We start from the raw sequence: 22,114 nt of genomic DNA on the forward strand, positions 1-22,114 counted from the left end.
GAGATGCCCATTTGTTCCCATGGGAGTCTTGATGGGCTTGGCATCCTTCATCCCAAACTTGTTTAGAATGTCTTGAGTGTACTTCGTTTGGCAAATGAAGGTGCCCTCTTGGAGTTGCTTGACTTGGAATCCTAGAAAATACTTCAACTCCCCCATCATCGACATCTCGAATTTCTGTGTCATGATCCTACTAAACTCTTCACATGTAGACTCGTTAGTAGACCCAAATATAATATCATCAACATAAATTTGGCATACGAACAAGTCATTCTCAAGAGTTTTAGTAAAGAGTGTAGGATCGGCCTTGCCGACTTTGAAACCATTAGCAATAAGGAAATCTCTTAGGCATTCATACCATGCTCTTGGGGCTTGCTTGAGCCCATAAAGCGCCTTAGAGAGCCTATAAACATGGTTAGGGTACTCACTGTCTTCAAAGCCGGGAGGTTGCTCAACATAGACTTCTTCCTTGATTGGTCCGTTGAGGAAGGCACTTTTCACGTCCATTTGATAAAGCTTAAAGCCATGGTAAGTAGCATAGGCTAATAATATGCGAATTGACTCAAGCCTAGCTACGGGTGCATAGGTTTCACCGAAATCCAAACCTTCGACTTGTGAATACCCTTTGGCCACGAGTCGAGCTTTGTTCCTTGTCACCACACCATGCTCATCTTGCTTGTTGCGGAAGACCCATTTGGTTCCTACAACATTTTGGTTAGGACGTGGAACTAAATGCCATACCTCGTTCCTTGTGAAATTGTTGAGCTCCTCTTGCATCGCCACCACCCAATCCGAATCTTGGAGAGCTTCCTCTACCCTGTGTGGCTCAATAGAGGAAACAAAAGAGTAATGTTCACAAAAATGAGCAACCCGAGATCTAGTAGTTACCCCCTTATGAATGTCGCCGAGGATGGTGTCGATGGGGTGATCTCGTTGGATTGCTTGGTGGACTCTTGGGTGTGGCGGCCTTTGCTCTTCATCCTCCTTGTCTTGATCAATTTCACCTCCCCCTTGATCATTGCCGTCATCTTGAGGTGGCTCATTTGCTTGATCTTCTACTTCATCAACTTGAGCTTCATTCTCATTTTGAGTTGGTGGAGATGCTAGCGTGGAGGAGGATGGTTGATCTTGTGTATGTGGAGGCTCTTCGGATTCCTTAGGACACACATCCCCAATGGACATGTTCCTTAGCGCTATGCATGGAGCCTGTTCTTCACCTATCTCATCAAGATCAACTTGCTCTTCTTGAGAGCCGTTAGTTTCATCAAACACAACGTCACATGAGACTTCAACTAGTCCAGTGGACTTGTTAAAGACCCTATATGCCCTTGTGTTTGAGTCATAACCAAGTAAAAAGCCTTCTACAGTTTTAGGAGCAAATTTAGATTTTCTACCTCTTTTAACAAGAATAAAGCATTTGCTACCAAAAACTCTAAAGTATGAAATGTTGGGCTTTTTACCGGTTAGGAGTTCATAGGATGTCTTCTTGAGGATTCGGTGAAGATATAACCGATTGATGGCGTAGCAGGCGGTGTTGACTGCTTCGGCCCAAAACCGATCCGAAGTCTTGTATTCATCAAGCATGGTTCTTGCCATGTCCAATAGAGTTCTATTCTTCCTCTCCACTACACCATTTTGTTGTGGAGTGTAGGGAGAGGAGAACTCATGCTTGATGCCCTCCTCCTCAAGGAAGCCTTCGATTTGAGAGTTCTTGAACTCCGTCCCGTTGTCGCTTCTTATTTTCTTGATCCTTAAGCCGAACTCATTTTGAGCCCGTCTCAAGAATCCCTTTAAGGTCTCTTGGGTTTGAGATTTTTCCTGTAAAAAGAATACCCAAGTGAAGCGAGAATAATCATCCACTATTACAAGACAATACTTACTCCCGCCGATGCTTATGTAAGCAATCGGGCCGAATAGATCCATGTGGAGTAGCTCAAGCGGCCTGTCGGTCGTCATGATGTTCTTGTGTGGATGATGGGTGCCAACTTGCTTCCCGGCTTGACATGCGCTACAAATCCTGTCTTTCTCAAAATGAACATTGGTTAGTCCCAAAATGTGTTCTCCCTTTAGAAGCTTGTGAAGATTCTTCATTCCAACATGGGCTAGTCGGCGGTGCCAGAGCCAACCCAAGTTAGTCTTAGCGACCAAGCAAGTGTCGAGTTCAGCTCTATTAAAATCTACCAAGTATAGCTGACCCTCTAACACTCCTTTAAATGCTATTGAATCATCACTTCTTCTAAAGACAGTAACACCTACATCAGTAAATAGACAGTTGTAGCCCATTTGACATAATTGGGATACGGAAAGCAAATTGTAATCTAAAGAATCAACAAGAAAAACATTGGAAATAGAATGGTCAGGAGATATAGCAATTTTACCAAGTCCTTTGACCAAACCTTGATTTCCATCCCCGAATGTGATTGCTCTTTGGGGATCTTGGTTTTTCTCATATGAGGAGAACATCCTTTTCTCCCCTGTCATGTGGTTTGTGCACCCGCTGTCGAGTATCCAACTTGAGCCCCCGGATGCATAAACCTACAAAACAAATTTAGTTCTTGACTTTAGGTACCCAAACTGTTTTGGGTCCTTTGGCATTAGAAACAAGAACTTTGGGTACCCAAACACAAGTCTTGGAGCCCTTGTGTTTGCCCCCAACAAACTTGGCAACGACCTTGCCGGATTTGTTAGTCAAAACATAGGATGCATCGAAAGTTTTAAATGAAATGCTATGTTCATTTGATGCATTAGGAATTTTCTTCTTAGGCAACTTAGCATGGGTTGGTTGCCTAGAACTAGATGTCTCACCCTTATACATATAAGCATGATTAGGGCCAGAGTGAGACTTCCTAGAATGAATTTTCCTAATTTTGCTCTCGGGATAACCGGCAGGGTATAAAATGTAACCCTCGTTATCCTGAGGCATGGGAGCCTTGCCCTTAACAAAATTTGACAATCTTTTAGGAGGGGCACTAAGTTTAACATTGTCTCCCCTTTGGTAGCCAATGCCATCCTTAATGCCAGGGCGTCTCCCATTATACAGCATGCTACGAGCAAATTTAAATTTCTCATTTTCTAAGTTGTGCTCGGCAATTTTAGCATCTAGTTTTGCTATATGATCATTTTGTTGTTTAATTAAAGCCATATGATCATGAATAGCATTAATATCAACATCTTTACATCTAGTACAAATAGATACATGCTCAATGGTAGATGTAGAGAGTTTGCAAGATTTTAATTCTACAACCTTAGCTTGTAACATGTCATTCTTAGTTCTAAGGTCGGAAATGGTAGCATTGCAATCATCAAAATCTTTAGCCTTAGCAAGTAAATTTTCATTCTCAATTTTAAGGCTAGCAAGAGAAGCATTCAACTCATCAATCCTAGCAAGTAAATCAATATTATCATCTCTAGGATTTGAAGTTGAAACATTGCAAACATGTGAATTAACCTTAGCATTTAAACTAGCATTTTCATTCCTAAGGTTGTCAATCATCTCACGGCAAGTGCTTAGCTCACTAGATAACTTTTCACATTTTTCAATTTCAAGAGCATAAGCCTTTTTAACCTTAACATGTTTCTTGTTTTCTTTAATTAGACAATCCTCTTGGGAATCCAAAAGGTCATCCTTTTCATGAATAGCACTAACTAATTCATTTAATTTTTCCTTTTGAGCTATGTTAAGGTTGGCAAAAAGGGAACGCAAATTATCCTCCTCATCACTAGCATTATCATCACTAGAAGACTCATATTTAGTGGAGGAGTTAGATTTAACCTTCTTCTTTTTGCCGTCCTTTGCCATGAGGCACTTGTGGCCGACGTTGGGGAAGAGGAGTCCCTTGGTGACGGCGATGTTGGCGGCGTCCTCGTCGTCGGAGGAGTCGCTTGAGCTTTCGTCGGAGTCCCACTCCCGACAAACATGGGCATCACCGCCCTTCTTCTTGTAGTACCTCTTCTTCTCCTTTCGCCTCCCCTTCTTGTCGTCACCTCGGTCACTGTCACTAGATATAGGACATTTAGCAATAAAATGACCGGGCTTACCACACTTGTAGCAAACCTTCTTGGAGCGGGATTTGTAATCCTTCCCCCTCCTTTGCTTGAGGATTTGGCGGAAGCTCTTGATGACGAGCGCCATTTCCTCATTGTCGAGCTTGGAGGCGTCTATTGGTTGTCGACTTGGTGTAGACTCCTCCTTCCTCTCCTCCGTTGCCTTGAATGCAACGGGTTGAGCTTCGGATGTGGTGGCATCATCAAGCTCGTTGATCTTCCTCGAGACTTCGATCATGCACTCAAAACTCACAAAATTCCCGATAACTTCCTCGGGGGTCATTTTAGTATATCTAGGATTACCACGGATTAATTGAACTTGAGTAGGGTTAAGGAAAATAAGAGATCTTAGAATAACCTTAACCATCTCGTGGTCATCCCACTTTACGCTCCCGAGGTTGCGCACTTGATTCACCAAGGTCTTGAGCCGGTTGTACATGTGTTGTGGCTCCTCCCCTTTGCGAAGCCGGAACCGACCAAGCTCCCCCTCGATCGTTTCCCGCTTGGTGATCTTGGTGAGCTCGTCTCCTTCGTGCGCGGTTTTGAGCACATCCCAAATCTCCTTGGCGCTCTTCAACCCTTGTACTTTGTTATACTCCTCTCTACTTAGAGAGGCGAGGAGTATTGTTGTTTCTTGAGAGTTGAAGTGCTCGATTTGGGCCACCTCATCCTCATCATAGTCCTCATCCCCTACCGACGGTACCTGTGCACCAAACTCAACAACATCCCATATACTTTTGTGGAGCGAGGTTAGATGAAATCGCATTAAATCGCTCCACCTAGCGTAATCTTCACCATCAAAAGTTGGTGGTTTGCCTAATGGGACGGAAAGTAAAGGTGTATGTTTGGAAATGCGAGCGTAGTGTAGGGGGATCTTACTATACTTCTTGCGCTCTTGGCGCTTAGAAGTGACGGAGGGCGCATCGGAGTCGGAGGTCGATGTTGATGAAGTGTCGGTCTCGTAGTAGACCACTTTCCTCATCCTCTTGTGCTTGTCGCCTTTCCGATGCGGCTTGTGGGATAAAGATTTTTCCTTCTTCTCTTTGTGGTGAGAAGAGGAAGACTTTTTCTCCTTCCGTTTGGAGGAGTCCTTCTTCTTCTCCTTCCTCTTGGTGCGGGACTCTTCCGATGAAGTGCTCCCGTGGCTTGTAGTGGGCTTATCGCCGGTCTCCATCTCCTTCTTGGCGTGATCTCCCGACATCACTTCGAGCGGTTAGGCTCTAATGAAGCACCGGGTTCTGATACCAATTGATAGTCGCCTAGAGGGGGGGGGGGTGAATAGGGCGAAACTGAAATTTACAAATATAAACACAACTACAAGCCGGGTTAGCGTTAGAAATATAAACGAGTCCGCGAGAGAGGGCGCAAAACAAATCCCAAGCGAGTAAGCAAGTGAGACACGGAGATTTGTTTTACCGAGGTTCGGTTCTTGCAAACCTACTCCCCGTTGAGGAGGCCACAAAGGCCGGGTCTCTTTCAACCCTTCCCTCTCTCAAACGGTCCCTCGGACCGAGTGAGCTTCTTTTCTCAAATCAAAGCCGGGAACAAAACTTCCCCGCAAGGGCCACCACACAATTGGTGCCTCTTGCCTTGATTACAATGGAGTTGTGATCTCAAGAACAAGTGAGAAAGAAAAGAAGCAATCCAAGCGCAAGAGCTCAAATGAACACGGCAAATCACTCTCACTAGTCACTAGGGCTTTGTGTGGAATTGAAGAGGATTTGATCTCTTTGGTGTGTCTAGAATTGAATGCTAGAGCTCTTGTAGTAGTTGAGAAGTGGAAAACTTGGATGCAATGAATGGTGGGGTGGTTGGGGTATTTATAGCCCCAACCACCAAAAGTGGCCGTTGGAAGGCTGTCTGTTCGATGGCGCACCGGACAGTCCGGTGCACACCGGACAGTCCAGTGCCCCCTGCCACGTCATCACTGCCGTTGGATTCTGACCGTTGGAGCTTCTGACTTGTGGGCCCGCCTGGGTGTCCGGTGCACACCGGACAGGTACTGTTTGATGTCCGGTGTGCCAGCATGGGCGATTCTGACTTCTGCGCGCGCAGAGCGCGCATTAAATGCGCGGCAGAGAGCCGTTGGCGCGGAGATGACCGTTGCTTCGGAGTCGCACCGGACAGTCCGGTGCACACCGGACAGTCCGGTGAATTATAGCGGACTAGCCGTTGGCGTTTTCCGAAGCTGGCGAGTTCCTGAGGCCGACCTCCCTTGGCGCACCGGACACTGTCCGGTGTACACCGGACAGTCCGGTGAATTATAGCCGAGTCGCCCTGGAAATTCCCGAAGGTGGCGAGTTTGAGTCTGAGTCCCCTGGTGCACCGGACAGGGACTGTTCACTATCCGGTGGCACACCGGACAGTCCGGTGCGCCAGACCAGGGGTGCCTTCGGTTGCCCCTTTGCTCCTTTATTGAATCCAAAACTTGGTCTTTTTATTGGCTGAGGGTGAACCTTTTACACCTGTATAATCTACACACTTGGGCAAACTAGTTAGTCCAATTATTTGTGTTGGGCAATTCAACCACCAAAATTATTTAGGAACTAGGTGTAAGCCTAATTCCCTTTCAATTTGTTTTACCGAGGTTCGGCCCTCGAAGGCCTAGTCCCCGTTGAGGAGTCCACTTAAGGACGGGTCTTTTTCAACCCTTTCCCTCTCTCCCCCGATCACACAAGGATCGGGGAGCTCTTCTTCTTCTCAAGGATCACTCTCGATCCCACAAGGACCACCACAATCTTTGGTGTCTCTTGCTAGCTTTTACAAGCCTCCAAAACTTTGGAGGAAGTTCAATGGGAGTCAAAACTCCACGCGCAAATGAACACAAAGATGAAGCACACACTATCTCTCGATGAATCTCACAAGGCACTAGTGCTAAACTCAAATGAGTAGCTCTCTTTTGCTTGCTCTCTCTTTTGTGGCACTTGTGTTGGTTGTAGTGGTCTAAATCTTGTGTATAGGATGGATCAATGAATATATGTGGTTGGGAGGGCTTGAGTATGTCAACTAGATGACTTGGAATGTTGCTTGGGCTCCCACTACATGAAGTGGACGGTTGGAGTGGTATTTATAGCCCTCAACCACCCATATAGCCGTTGGGGCGTATCTGCCAGAAATTGCACTGGCGGACGGTCCGCGGCTAGGGCCCGGACGGTCCGCGACCCTCCAACGGTCGATTCTGACATCTTCAACGGATACTTCTGACAGATCAACGGTTAGATCAACGGCTATCTGCCTCGGTGACACCACGCGGACGGTCCGCCCTTGGTCCCGGACGGTCCGCGCCAGCTATATAATTCCTTTTGATCAACTTATCACCTTCGGGTTGAACCAGGTCTTCACCTGCGGACTGTCCGCGAATTATAGCCGGACGGTCCGCGCGTTGTAGCTGGACGGTCCGCGGTTTAGTCGGACTGTCCCTGATTTGTAGTTCCTGGTCGAAGTCAACTCGGTGTCGCGGACTGTCCGCCGCAAGGGCCCGGACGGTCCGCACATAGTCTGTTTTTCCAAAAAGCTTCTCCTGTCCGGAATAATCTACGGTATTCCGGACAGTCGATTTAGTATAGTTGTAGATGAACCTTTGGCACCTGTAGAGCATATAATCTAGAACAAACTAGTTAGTCCAATTATTTGTGTTGGGCAATTCAACCACCAAAATCATTTAGGAAAAGGTTTGAGCCTATTTCCCTTTCACTCTCCAATACCAACAACAATGTTACTTAACTGAATTTAATAGTCCTATTGTCTCATTGTGTCTAGCATATTGTGTTGAAACCAAGTCTTATGCAAGACCCAGCTTCTTACTATTTCTCTATTTAATTGCTTGCCACATCATGTTTTAGCTTATGTGACACTGAATTAATGCTATGGAAACTAGATGACATGGAAGGTTGTGACTGCTCTAAAGTGCTAAGATTAACCCCGGTAGTTATCTAAACAACTCTCTAAATCTTAAATTTAAAAATCGAACAGAAAAATACTTCTATAATTAATAGAATTGCTAAATTTAGTTTCTTGATATACAACCTCATTTACTCTCCACATTTGGCGACTTCATAGGAACTCACTAAATGTAATTGACATCAATTTCTTTACATTTGCGTGATTATTTTTTCCTTCTCACACAGTGAGGTAGCCAGCTACCGCACACTCTTATTTTCACTTTCTAGCACACGTGTGACACAAGTTTCTTCTTCACCGTCGGAACACTACTGCACCATAGGTTGCACCAACGGACACCACTCACCAACAGGTCATGCTGACCGACCTTTTACTCTCCGGCCTCGACATTATTTGCTCTCAAGCATGTCGTTAGCGAGATCCGATGGGGCATGACTGTCAAAGCTAGATTCAAAATTGAGTTACCCCCTAAATATGAGTAATTATTAGAGACTAAACTATTTATTTACTTCCGATAGCTATTTAACAACTTGCTAAATATAGTTTTAGCAAGCTCTTTTTTAAGAAGTGCTAGAGTTGCTCTAAGTTTAAACACTTAGGCCCTGTTTGGAAGTGTAGTATTTTTGCAGTTTTAAAACAATACTATGATATTTGATGATACTATAATATTGGAACACAAAAGGTGTTTGGTTTGTACAGACAAAACACCGTTTTAAATACAATGGTTTAGAGTTTTCGAAACTACACTCAGGACCTCGGTTTTCTTGTCCTCTCTATATACTTTGTTTTTTTTCCAATGAAAACAAACATATCTCTATTTTGAGCAATACCGTGATTTTATTGTGGTAAATTAATACCGTAGTATTTATATCATGTACAATTGTAAACTATAGTATTTTAAAACTAAATTATTTCAAAATTGAATTTCCAAACAGGCTCTTAAATTCTGCTACACCTCTAGCATTTCCAAACAGGCCGGCACGCTTCATCAGCATCTGTGGCTCTGCAGTCTGCGCCGTCCATCCGCTGGTGTTAGGCCAGGGGCCCACGCGGGCGCGGAGGGACCAACGGGCGACACACAGCGCCGCAACGGCCACGTGGGGACCACCACGCGCGGTGCCTCGAGTGGGCTGTTAAAAACTCCATTAAACAAACCTGTGTAATTAAGCTCAAATATCTAGTTTCAGATTATGATGATATAGAAAGGAAAAATCGAACTAAAGAATTATGATAATGTAACCTCTCATGTTCCAAGGAAAGAAACAGGTCTGTAAAACTATATTGAAGTATTATCTTAATGTTTTATGGTCTAGAGAGATGTCCACTTGCTAGTTGCTACGACACCCAACGCTGAACATTCTCCTCAATCAAATTTGGAACCAGTACAGGGTCTTTACAAGAAAACGACCGATACCGTCTCCGCCTTTCCTTCCTTTTGCGCTAGCTTCCACAGCATCACCACCGCCGCCCCAGCTCGCTTCCCTCCCCGCTACACGGACACGGCCGCTCAGCGCTCACCACCGCTTCCATGCTCCTCGCCTCGTCTCCCGCTCGCGAGACGTAGCTCCAGATCCTCTCCCCCACCCACGGCAGCACCGCATTACCCTCAGATCCACCCCCGCGAGCCTCATTTCAGATCCACCCATGCGCCTCCCGGTCCTTTTCGCCCTGCAGCTGGTCGCCTTGGCGGCGGCAGCTTCGGCGGCCGAGGCCGCGGCGACGTTCTCCTCGAGGATGGTGCACCGTCTGTCCGACGAGGCCCGGCTGGAAGCGGGCCCGCGCATGGGGTTGTGGCCGCAGCGCGGAAGCGGGGGCTACTACCGCGCGCTGCTGAGGAGCGATCTCCAGCGGCAGAAGCGGCGGCTCGCGGGCAAGAACCAGCTCCTCTCGCTCTCAAAGGGCGGCAGCACCTTCTCCCCCGGCAACGACTTAGGCTGGTGCGCCTCATTCCTAGTCCCTACCCCCGTTGGATCTTACGTCCCTCACCTTTTAACTGTTCTACTCCACCGTGAATGTCGTAGTGTTAACATTTTGTACAGCAACATTTTAAAAAAATCGGCGTCACTAGTTATATATAAAGAAGGATTAAATTTCTTCTGCCCGTTAGACCCGTACGGTTACATGCCATTTTGGCCGGGATAGCCGATAGCCTGTGTTTTACTGTCAGAGCTAGGCAGCTAGTGGGTACTATTAAACTGTGCATTACTGTTTTTAAATTCGGAGCTACGTGCTAAAGTTGTAAGCTAATCTTATTTCATCTAACTTTCGGTGTGAAGGTTATACTACGCTTGGGTGGATGTTGGGACGCCTACTACCTCCTTTTTGGTTGCATTGGATACTGGAAGTGACCTGTTCTGGGTACCCTGTGACTGTATTCAGTGTGCCCCTTTGTCTAGCTACCGTGGAAATCTGGTATGCATCCCCTTTGTTTAGTAGCTTGATGTTAATATCTGAAGATGTCGTGTTGTAAAACAGCTGTCAGCTTGAGTTGGGACCTAAGAGAATCTGTTTTTTTTTCAAAGATATATGTGGCTTGTTCATGTAAAATTGCTGGTGCGGATGACGACATGTTCCTTGACATTTCTATTACATAATGCACAAACCTTGGTCGAAGAAACTAATACGTGCCATGTAGTTTGCTTTAATTTCCATTGACTACTAACATCACCGTCACCGATCTATGATATGTAAACTTCTTATCGTGTCTCTGCAGTCATCTTCAGTCTGAATTTCACTATAGTCACTGTTCTTGGCCACATACAAGTGTGGCGTAAAGTATGCACAGTTGCACACCATTATGTGACCCTGAAATACCACACGAAAATATCATCTACGTTTTGATGGAAAATAATTTCTCCATCATTCGCGTACAGCTGCAATTTTGGCAGTTCAATTAAATTTGTACTACCACCAAAATGGCACGTGGGTCATGCTACAAATCTCGTGTAATGGTCTAGTGTAAGCTGAACAAGCACAACTACAATTCATTGCCGATTTTAGCTATTACCTGTGTGACTGGCTTGCAAGTTTCATATTCATACTGGCTAGTTTTTGACTTAGGAGTACAAGTGGCAAGTACAAGTGGTGGTGTCATGTGTGAACTTTGGTTCTCTTCAATTTTGTTCATTTTAAGTTTCTTTTATTTCTTCGTAACAAGTGCAAAAACAAAGGAAACTACCATATTTTAAAGCATTTAAGTGCTTATTTCCAGTGATTGATCGGCAGGTGCTCCGTCGTAAATGGAGCATCTATTATGCAGGATAGAGATCTTGGAATATACAAGCCTGCCGAATCAACAACAAGTCGGCATCTTCCTTGCAGCCACGAGCTATGTCAACCGGGTTCAGGCTGCACAAACCCAAAGCAACCTTGCACATACAATATTGACTACTTTTCAGAAAATACTACCAGCTCTGGTTTGCTAATTGAGGATTCCCTACACTTGAACTCCAGGGAGGGCCATGCACCAGTAAATGCTTCAGTTATTATTGGGTAATTTTCTGCTGCTCCCAGTCAACAGGAACTTTGTATTTTTGCTTCATCACCAGTACTGTTTTCATGGCATAAAGGAGTAATGCTACTAGACAAATCAGTGAATCACATTGTCCTCACAAGGATCATTGTTAGTGAACAACATTTCCATTGCTGTACATTTACTGGTGAAGTACTCGTAGTTACTCTGTACACTTCATAGGTATCGGATATGTGCATTTGCATAAGACATTAGTATGTTTAGCCATAGCCGCTTGCTCAGTCTTTGTCTTTTGATCTCATCTTGCGTTGTTACTGAGCTTCAATGCAATGTTGTAACAAAATAACTGGAGATAGAGATGTTGCTAAATAGTCGATTGTCATGGTTTTCTGACTTTCTGGGACTTAGTTTTACTAACATAGTGTGCCCTTCTGGAATAGCTGTGGTCGAAAGCAAAGTGGTGACTATCTGGATGGCATTGCACCGGATGGACTCCTTGGCCTTGGAATGGCAGACATTTCAGTTCCCAGTTTCCTTGCAAGAGCTGGACTAGTTCGGAATTCCTTCTCGATGTGCTTCAAGGAAGATAGTTCTGGGAGAATTTTCTTTGGAGATCAAGGAGTGTCCTCTCAACAATCCACACCGTTTGTTCCTCTGTATGGCAAACTGTGAGTGGCTCAAAGCAATCAACTTTTATAGTGGCTCTTGTAATTCTTTAAAGCGTCACTTACATCTTTGTTTCGTAATTTTGCAGTCAAACTTATGCTGTTAATGTCGACAAATCTTGTATTGGACATAAATGTCTTGAGGGTTCTAGCTTCCAGGCTTTAGTCGATAGTGGAACATCATTTACTTCTCTTCCTCCTGATGTTTACAAGGCTTTCACAACGGAGGTGAACGTCCACACATTTGCAGCTGGTCCGCTGATGAATATTTTTCAGTACTAATTACGTATAAATTTCAGTTTGACAAACAAATTAATGCTTCAAGGGTGCCTTACGAAGACAGTACCTGGAAATATTGTTACAGTGCTAGGTAACTCCTGCCTCCATTTAGGTCTTAATTTCACTTGTCTGATTGTGTTGAAGGAATTTGCTGATATGTGATTACGTGCAGTCCTCTTGAGATGCCTGATGTGCCAACCATAATCCTGGCATTCGCTGCAAACAAGAGCTTCCAGGCTGTTAATCCTATCTTGCCATTTAATGACGAACAGGTATATCCTCTTTGTTGGGCAAGGGAAAAAAATAGTGTCCTCAAAATCAATCAGTCGAGATAGTCTTGTCAAGTGAATCCTAATTGGCTAACTGTGTCCTGCTGCTGTCAAGTCTAAGCTCCTGAATAGAAATGTGGCTCAGTTGAGCTTGCTTCTATAACATACTGATAGCTGATCTGAGTTAGTACATTTAAAGCCTACATGCACAACTTAGCTAACATAAATATTCATGTTGCTGAGTTTGTTTGATCTTAAAGTATGTGCAGGATAAATGCTTTTGTTTAGTTTGCATGACTGGTTTGCCCATAGACCCCTAGAATGTGATGTTTTTTTTATAAATGTCCTATCTGGAGAGGGGTTTAGGAGAATACAGGTTCTTCGGATTTAATGAGCTACCGATGCCTTATATAGTTGGATATTACCATTCAGCATGCACATGGAATTTGTCTAGCAGCTGATCAACTTTATGCTGATTTATGTTACAGGGAGCGCTTGCCAGGTTCTGCTTAGCTGTACTGCCATCAACGGAACCTATTGGAATTATTGGCCGTAAGTGCCCAGATGAATCTATGCGGTTTTGTTCTTTTGGTATTTAGTATCCATACATATAAAACAATTATCAAATGCAGAGAATTTCCTGGTTGGATACCACGTTGTCTTCGACAGAGAGAGCATGAAGTTGGGCTGGTACCGCTCTGAATGTAAGCCATCTGCCAGAACAGACCAAACTGGGCCGGTACTCGGAAGTCTTTAAAGTATGTTAACGGCCATTTCTTGTGAACGCAGGTCGCGACGTTGACAACAGCACGACCGTGCCGCTGGGCCCATCGCAGCACGGCAGTTCAGAGGACCCGTTGCCGTCGAACGAGCAGCAGACTTCCCCGCCCGTGACGCCTGCAACGACAGGCACGGCTCCTCCCTCCAGTGCAACGACGAACCGACAGATGCTCTTTGCTAGCTCTTACCCGTTGCTGTTTCTGACAATGTCCACTGTGTTCTTCATCTCATGAGCAACTGATAATCTGATATGCTGGTAATCGATAGCCCTCTGTATATTGTATGTGCTTTATATGTGGTGCCTTTTGCTCTATTTTTTTTTGAGGAAACAGTAGGGAACTAAGGCCGATCCCTACTGAAATAGAATTAAACCAAAACAAACAAAAGTACAGAACGGTACAGCACAGGTTCAGGAGACAAAAAAAGGAGACTAAGGGGAAGTGTTTCTTTGCGCGTAGAATAACCAGAACAAAAACTTCCTGTTTACAGCGCTCCCAGGAGATAGCTTCTTCTCTGGAAATGAAGTTATTTTTGACTGACCAAATACTCCATCTCCATATAGAACGAAACCTTGAGCTGGGCTCTAAAACTTTCAAAAATCTCCAGAGACTCTAACGAGTTTGGCACCTGAACCATGGGGGTTGTCCATGGTGCCATCTGTTGCTTGCTCTAGAGGTTAATAGATCAGCTGTATTTTGCCCCCATCATTGGCCCTTGGGTGTCACTCTCACCTGTGCCCCGCTCCCGCGAGAATCGGTCTCAAAGTCTGAACCCTCTCGAGATAGGCTGTAGGCCGAGGCCCTGCGAATGTAGCAGGCGTCGCCCTGGCTTTTGCCTGACGAGCGCCTCATCCATCCTGAATTTCTCGTGCTAGCCTAGTAATCCCCAACTTGAAATGCAGCAATGTAACGTTCAGAAATGGCGCGGAAACGAGCATGCCCTCGCAGTCTCCTTGCGCATCATATTTCTTCGCGCCCACACGCATGGGGGGCCGGGTGATGGGCATGGCCAAATCCACTTTCCAAGGCTGCAGCGACGAAGGCGATTTCTTGCACACTCTCACTCGCCCCCGATCGAACGCCCGGTGCGTGCTCTGCCTCTGCTGGTCTGATTTACCTACTGCAACACGCTATTGCAGCACCATTCCACTGCGCCGCGCAGCACAACCGTCGCAAGGGACGAGACCTCGCATCGCACCAGCACTGCACGGCGCCTCGCCTCACTTTTTCTCCCCCCTCGTCGTGTTCTCTTGTCAGCCTCCAACACAACACGCACACCCTCCCCTCTCCCCCGTCCCCTCCATCAGTCACAGTCCATCTCGCCATTGCATTTGCCTAGTTCAAAAGGCCTCCGAAGTCGCACAGTTCCTGCCGGCGCAGGGTGCCGGCCTCGTACATACAAAAGCCAGAGCCAGACAGTGTCACTCCAGAGCTGGCTAGCTAGTAGGCTCCTCCCCTCCCCCTCACCTGTTCGTCTGTTCCCCATTCTACAATACAGCTCGCAAGGGATCGCGTTCACCCCTCAGCCACCGGCTAGCAGCTAGACCTTCAGGACCTTGCTGCATTCCCCCATGGGAGGCGCCATGAGGCAGCTGCTACGCTTTCTGGGAGCGAGCAATGGCCGCCCCAGGGAGAAGAAGACGAAGAGGACGACGCTGCGGCGGCGCCTGCTGGTGCCCACGGTGGAGCTCAGGGTCAGGATGGACTGCGAGCGCTGCGAGCGCGAGGTCAAGAAAGCGCTCTCCGGCATCAGAGGTTGGTCATCATCCGTCACTCTGGTCCCCTGTCTGTCCCCTACATACCCATCCATTCGCACCCAGCTTTCGTCGCTCGCTAGCATTGCGCCCCGGCCATGACCATGGCTCTTCTCTTCTGTGCCCTGACAATGAGCTAGATACATGCACTTACTGAGTCAGTCAGCAATGACCATCATGTCCTTTCGGCACGAGCTTTTCCCAGCATAAGCATACCTTTGTTTTTCCCTGCAATAATGCAGCGGCATATGCCGGCCCTGCACCTAACAAGTAACAACATCCGAGCGACACTAGCGAAAGAATCTTCCGCTTCGAATCGAAGTGCTTTCGCGAGGAGTGGTTTACACCGACGATTAATGATAACCCTTGATGAGCGATGACGCTGTCGCCCGCAGGAGTGGAACATGTGGAGGTGAACAGGCCGCAGCAGAAGGTCACGGTGACTGGCGAGGTGGACCCGGTGGCGGTGCTGCGGAGGGCCCAGTCCACGTGGAAGAAGGCGGAGCCATGGCGGGGGCCGGGGCACGACCAGGACACTGCCGGCTACTACGCGACCCCGGCGGCCGCGGCCCTCTACGGCGTCGGGCCGGCCCAGCTGCAAGCCCACGACGGCAGGTGGGCCGACCCGGCTGCCTACTACTACTGCCGCTACCCGTACCCGTACCCGGCCCCGGGACTGAGCAGCGCGGAGGCGGCCGTCGTCGTCGGCGCCGAACAGATCAGCAGCCTGTTCAGCGACGACAACCCCAACGCCTGCTCCGTCATGTGAATGTGACGCTGACGCGTCGCCCACGTGTGTTTTCGACACGCTGAGTCCAGCTCTCAGGCTCGGTGGGTTTTAGCAGACGGTAACAGGCGGCAGGGAGTAGCCGTAGCGTGCGTGGCTGCTACTCGTACGTGTGGTTAAATTAGTGAAGAATGCTTAGGTCGTCGACTACTCGACTGCACTGCGCCAGCAGAACGGAGAGCAAAGAAGCAAACCTCTGCCACTGATAGATTCTGCTGATCTAGTGTGTGCGCTTAGATCCCTAAACCGTTCTTTGTGCTGCGGCTGCGACCAGGCAGTGGAACATGAGATCAGCTCTGAAGGTCAATATCTCTGTCTGTCCGTCTGTCTCTCTCACAGGCGCACACTAGCACTTGAATCTATCTCCCACTCTCTCTGTCCTCGTCTGGAACGTCGTGGGGGAAGCAAGGCGATGCATCATGATTGATCATAAGAATATAATATATCTAAAATGTGAACATATCTGATGCACATAGAAGATTGATGCACATGGTATAAAAAATAAATCATCACCATTCATTTTAGATTTAACGTCTCTAGTTATTTAGTATATTTTGCTGATGACACCCTTCATGGTGGTGTGTAGTGGTGGAATGTATTATTTATAAATTGAATGATCAACTATAGACGTTAGATCTAAAATAAGTGGTGATGATTTAATATGTGCATCATGTGCACCAATCTTCTATGTACACCATATACTCCGTATGTCCTCATCTAAAATAACTACTGGTCTCCCGTGTACATTAAGCTGTCCGAGAGCAATGGAGCTCGGTGCGCGGTGACACCATCAGGTTCAGATCCGAAGGGTGCACACGCTGAGGTGGTAAAACCGGCCTTTTCTTCTGCTAGTGCCAAGCCACCTTTTTTGTTGGCTCACTCGTCATCCCTGCGTATCAAATAAATCGCCAATTCGCCATCCGTTAGCCCTCGGTGCAGCACGGTGTTGCGGCGGCCGTGTCCGGTGGGTGGGGTTGGCATCGGCAAAGGGTCCCTGAAAGTTCAAATGGATTCGGCAAAAGTCGTGCTCTCGCCCACCACTTGAGCTCGTCAATTCGTAAGACTTGACCTGCTGTGGTGAGTGGAGAGTGGTGAGTCACCTGATCAGGCTTTACTGCAAGATTGGCGCCAGACGGGTCACGGGGTATGCTGGTAGTGGTAGTGCGTGCTGCCTTCGTCCAATGTTCTCGAAAAATAAAACCCGAAGAGCGCGATTCGTCCCGTCTCCGATTGGCCGACATGGACGGTGTTGTCTCCTGATTATGCTCAGACCTGCGTTATATTTTTTGGCATGTTGTATATACCAACACCACAGTCTCGGAATAATGGGATTTTCCAGCAGATCGTATAATGGATGATGACACGAGAAACCGATCAGGGTCTGTTCCCTTCCCTTGCCGTTCTTTAGTTAGAAAGAGATGCACCCTCCGCGGCTGCTAGTGGTAGCTATAAAGCCACTAGCCAGCCACCCCCGGACACTTTGGCTTTCGTTTCGTTCGTCACACGCGGCATTTTACGTTACGAGTTTTGTTTGGACGTACCAAAGTGGACGGAAAGGGCCCATGGGCACTGTAGGAGCTAGCAAGGACACGGCGGATCGAGGTGACGTGTTCGCGTTGCCTGGTCCGTACGCTAACGTGTATCCCTTGCTCTTAGATATTTTTGCGCGACGTCTTCAAAGACACTGGACGAAGAATCTCGGCAGATCTTTTTTTTTTGTTCTTCCGTTGCCTCAGTACCCTCTCCAGCACAGCTAGGCCGCGCAGCACGTTTTTTCCAACGCGCAACCGAGACGCTTTGGTTCGAATGATCTACCCACGCCACGGCATGTCGGCGCGACGTCCCAGCCTAGACCGCGAAAACGACGGGGCCGACGGAGCAAACGCATGGCCCCGGGCGCTCTGTCGCCCTGGGACCTCTGGTCCTCGGGCTCGCGCGCGCGCGCGCGTCGGCGCGTGGCCGTGGCGGCCGCCGTACCCGGCTCTGCTCTTCCTGCGGCCGCCACGAAACGGTTGGGCGTGGTGGCATCGCATCGGCCACCGCGCCGCAGCAGCCGCAAATACGTGCGCTGCCTGCCGCGAGGGCGACGGGTTTGGCGTGTTCCGCTGAGGCCACCGCTGCTCGACACCTCGGCCGCGCGGATACCGACCACGCCGCGCACGCCGCAGCGGCTGCCACGCGTGCGCGCCACCGATCGGCGCGGCCAGGCCGTCGCGCTCGCGCGTGAGTTGATGTTTTTTTGTTTTGTTTTGTTTTGTTTTGTTTTCTGCCCCGCGCTCCGTTCTCGTGGACGCGCTTGTTTCTCGTGATCTACGGTACGTGCGCCGCCGCAGCGTTTGGCATGGCTTGCAACAGGATCGAATGAATCTTTCTTTTCTCTTTTTCGCCCCCTCCACCCTCCTGAGATCCGGTGCGACCTGGAGCAAGCTTAGCAAAATAACGTAGAACCGATTAATAAATTGACGATAAATCAAATAGCAAGAGCGAGGCTAGACAATACTTTCATACCTGTGTCTTGTTCCCTCCATTCTGCTTTTATTATAGTTCAATCTCAACGAAAAGAGTTTTATATCTGTGTTTTCAAGACTTCCAAATACTTTAGACAGCGCAAATAATCCTAAAGTTTAAATTTTGATACGCGTGTGTGCTGTAGGATTATCATCTCGCGGCTTCGATTGGCGTAACTCCACCAGGCGCACAAGCAACAAATCACGCACAAGGCGCGTGGGGTGGGGACGCAAACATCGTTGTCAGACAGATCACCTACAGAGACAATTTACACGCACATACACATCGCACCGATATTATGAAAAAAAAAAGAGAGCAGAAGCTACAAAACGCATACCCCTAGAAGGTTACATCCCCAGATTTGAAGGCGACAAATACATGCTGTAAATAATGCCAGCAGAGACATGCCTCAAACTCACTGATACGAGCATGTTTCTAGCCTCGTCTTCGATCCAGCTACGCATCATATCATATATACTGACGCACATGGCACAGAACTGGCGCCCGATGCAGTATCTAGGAAGGCATACGGACAACCGGGGCCCGGGGCGGCGCAACGGGGTGCACCTAGCGCAGCCACAGACGACGGACGGACCAGTCCGCGCGCCAGATCGGAAGCATCGAAGAGATTCTGAGCGAGAGATCGGACGGCCCAGATGCCACGCGTGCGTCGCCTCGCCACCCCCTCTCCTCCGCCACCGCTCCCTTTTTATGCGCCGCTCCTCCGCAAAACCCCTCCTCCCTCTCTCCCAGTCCCCAGTCCCCACCCACCACCAGTCTTCCTCGCTCTCCAAATCTCGCGACGAGAAAGCCCATCTAGGACCACAGGGGCGCGCCAGCCGGCAGGAACGACGGGAGAGGAGGGCATGGAGCCGGCTGAGCGGATCGAGTCGGCCGGGACGGCGCTGGGGAAGCGTCCGAGGAGCAGGGTGCTGCCGCGCACGGCCAGCATGGTGACGGTGCCGTCGGCGGCGAAGCAGGGGCGCCAGGAGCGGGGCGCCGGCGTGCCGTCGTCCTGCTCACTGCCGGCTGCCTGCGCCGGGATGGTGGCCGTGCCGGGGGGTTACTACTACTGTGGCACCTCGTTCGCGGCGGTGGAGACGGCGGCCTTCCTGAAGGCGTGCGGCCTCTGCAAACGCCACCTCGGGCCCGGCCACGACACCTTCATCTACAGGTTCCAGTCGGCGTGGTTTTTTTTTTTTGTTTTTTTTTTTTTTTTGCTTAGGATCGCATCTTTTCCCTTCATATTCATGGCCCCTATTTTACTTTACATTATGAGGCACATAATAGTTTTTTTTTAATCAGCTGTCACAGTACTCGCTGAGTGTGTGTGAATCTAATTCCCTCTAGTATTTTTTTTTTGGTGGAAGGAATATTTGATGCGAATCTTCCTTTCGGTGCCTGTATTTATTTCCAATTATTCTATTGGTTCGGTTCACGAGTAGTTTGATGCTGCATCGTGTGCACACACATTTTTACATTATGAGGCACATAAACATACTAGGTGACCAATCAAACGAGCTGTCGCTTGATTATGATATGTAAGCCTCGTCACCTGGAACCGTATACTATCTCACAAGTTCTTTTTAATCAGCTGTCACGGTCCCTCATCCACCTCTTGGTTGAAAGAGTTTGTTTTTCTCTCCCTGAATTCGGATGATGTAATGTAACATGACATGACATGATAGCTGGATTCTGTTTGTCTGCGCCGTGCCGTGCAGGGGCGAGGTGGCATTCTGCAGCCAGGAGTGCCGGGAGAAGCAGATCGAGTACGACGACCTCGACGAGCGCATGGAGCAGACCTGCTCCGTGACCTCCATGAAGGAGGCCCCGTCCGTGTCCGGCGCCAGCGGCTCCGACCAGTCCGGCAGCGGCGGGGAGACCGTGGCCGCCGCCTAGGAGCCCCCCGGGGGAGTGGCGCAAGGGGGCGGGCGGGGTGTGTGTTGTTGCGCCCTGGTGGAGCGGGAGCAGCGACGCCGGCCGATCGGTCGGCCCGGCCCGGTAGATTCCGCCATGCTATAGAGCGCCTGTGCATACAGCTTTTAGCTCTGGAGTCTGGATTCCGGCAGTGATGCATGCGTCAGTGATTTATTATTATAGTTTGTTGATGCATGTGACTCTGGAAACATAGCCCCTCTTGTCTGTCGAAACAAACAAACAAAGAGAGAGAGAGAGAAAAAAGGCAGGTACCCGGGTTGCAACAAGCCAACAACAACAGACTCTCGTCCGCCATGGCATCTGTCTGTCCTGGTTTCCCACATGTTGTGCTGTCAAGCGGACACGGCTGTGTGCGCCTGTGCCTGTGCTGCAGAATTTGACAATATGCTCCCTTCCCACCCAGTCCCAGCTAGGAGAGCAAGCTCGTCAGTCTAGTCTGGCCTGGCAGTGTGGTGTGGTGACAAGTGCGTGGTGTTGTCGTGCGCGGCACTGCACATTCTAGACGGTGTGATCCTGGCTGCATGGCCTAGACCCTAGAGCCAGGGGAGAGCGAGACGCCCGTGATCTGATCAATCTCTCGATGCAATCAATCGGTCGGTCGGTCGCCCCACCTGGCAGGAGCAGAGCAACCACCGCTGTGCTGCACCTGCACGGCCGCCGCAACAGCGGCAGGCCTGCTGACACGCGCGAGTACACACGACACGACGGTGGCCGCCACAGCCTAACTCACACGAGCTTTTGACCGGCCATGACCGAGCACCAACAGTCCTTACACTACACATGTGCGCGCCTACTCTAGTGCCTACATGAGTGACCCATCCATGGACCTGGTGCTTTCCACGGCGTAAAAAGCACGGCACTGTTTACTTTGGGGCTTTGATGAACAGCGGTTGGCTTGACAATTGGCTTGTCACGTCCGGGATCCTTATCGTCCTCCTGGAAACTGAGAATTCGACACATGGGAAACGCGATCTGGAGGGCTACTGACTACTGAGCTAGAGCAAGGGGCGGAGCGGACCAAATAAATGCATGTTTACAACAAACGGATGGAAACGGAGGAATAGAAAGAAAAAAAAAGAACTTTGTTGTGGTGTACGAAACACTATGAACTATTTCATTAACTATAAGCTTCGGATTAAAGACGGTTGTTTGGACTGCTGCAGGTGTAATCCATAAAGATCAGATGTAATCCATAAAGATAAAAAAAACCATAAAACAGTAGAAAACACTATAAAAACAGTACAAGTTTTTTTTTGACACAATGGGAAAGGGACAAACAAAAAAAGGTTTTCATGTCTCAATTTCTTATTTCTCAATCTTATCTATGTATTTCTCTCTCCGTATGAAGCTGTTTTACCAATCTTTTATCGAAAACACTTTGTTTTACCTAAAAAATGTGTTGGCGCCGATCTGGACACCGATCACTAAGAGTCTACTGTCTGACGGTGCCCTAGAGGTGGCACAGACAGTCCGCGGCTTTGTGATGGACGGTCCGCGACCTGGGCGCAGGAGCGACACCTTCCCTGCATCGCACCGGACTGTCTTCGATGGCGGGGGTTCGTCTTTCTCCTCCTTGGAATCTAGATCTCGCCCCTAGGAGAGATATCTTAGGATACTCCAGATCGACAGCCACCCGGTACGTCATTAGCCGATGTGGAGTCATCTAGTAATTAAAAGACAGTTGAGGTAGTGTATCTCGAATGGACAACTAGATCTTGCTTC

General features: G+C 48.4%; 3 protein-coding genes across 4 annotated transcripts; all 3 read left to right on the forward strand.

Moving 5' to 3' along the window:
• Positions 1-9,323: 9,323 nt before the first annotated feature.
• LOC100193625 (pepsin A) lies at positions 9,324-13,719 on the forward strand. 2 transcript variants are annotated; one of them, NM_001138725.1, is made up of 10 exons: positions 9,324-9,878; positions 10,218-10,353; positions 11,201-11,433; positions 11,854-12,081; positions 12,168-12,306; positions 12,378-12,448; positions 12,530-12,629; positions 13,115-13,178; positions 13,259-13,330; positions 13,416-13,676. In NM_001138725.1, the coding sequence occupies exons 1-10, from the start codon at positions 9,586-9,588 to the stop codon at positions 13,637-13,639; spliced, it is 1,560 nt and encodes a 519-aa protein (NP_001132197.1). In that variant the 5' UTR covers positions 9,324-9,585; the 3' UTR covers positions 13,640-13,676. The 2 variants fall into 2 exon arrangements, with proteins under 2 accessions (NP_001132197.1, XP_008681163.1); XM_008682941.4 differs by having other exon boundaries at positions 9,356-9,878; positions 11,167-11,433; positions 13,416-13,719.
• A 1,114-nt stretch (positions 13,720-14,833) lies between these two features.
• Positions 14,834-16,249, forward strand: LOC100282163 (copper ion binding protein). The gene is made up of 2 exons (NM_001155075.2): positions 14,834-15,160; positions 15,555-16,249. The coding sequence occupies exons 1-2, from the start codon at positions 14,977-14,979 to the stop codon at positions 15,926-15,928; spliced, it is 558 nt and encodes a 185-aa protein (NP_001148547.2). The 5' UTR covers positions 14,834-14,976; the 3' UTR covers positions 15,929-16,249.
• Positions 16,250-19,214: 2,965 nt separating this feature from the next.
• LOC103627751 (uncharacterized) lies at positions 19,215-20,564 on the forward strand. The gene is made up of 2 exons (NM_001320460.1): positions 19,215-19,628; positions 20,176-20,564. Exons 1-2 carry the CDS (start codon positions 19,321-19,323, stop codon positions 20,351-20,353), a joined length of 486 nt encoding a protein of 161 aa, NP_001307389.1. The 5' UTR covers positions 19,215-19,320; the 3' UTR covers positions 20,354-20,564.
• The last annotated feature ends 1,550 nt before the right edge of the window (positions 20,565-22,114 follow it).

The sequence above is a fragment of the Zea mays genome, chromosome 5, assembly GCF_902167145.1.
Source record: "Zea mays cultivar B73 chromosome 5, Zm-B73-REFERENCE-NAM-5.0, whole genome shotgun sequence".
Classification (NCBI taxonomy): domain Eukaryota; kingdom Viridiplantae; phylum Streptophyta; class Magnoliopsida; order Poales; family Poaceae; genus Zea; species Zea mays.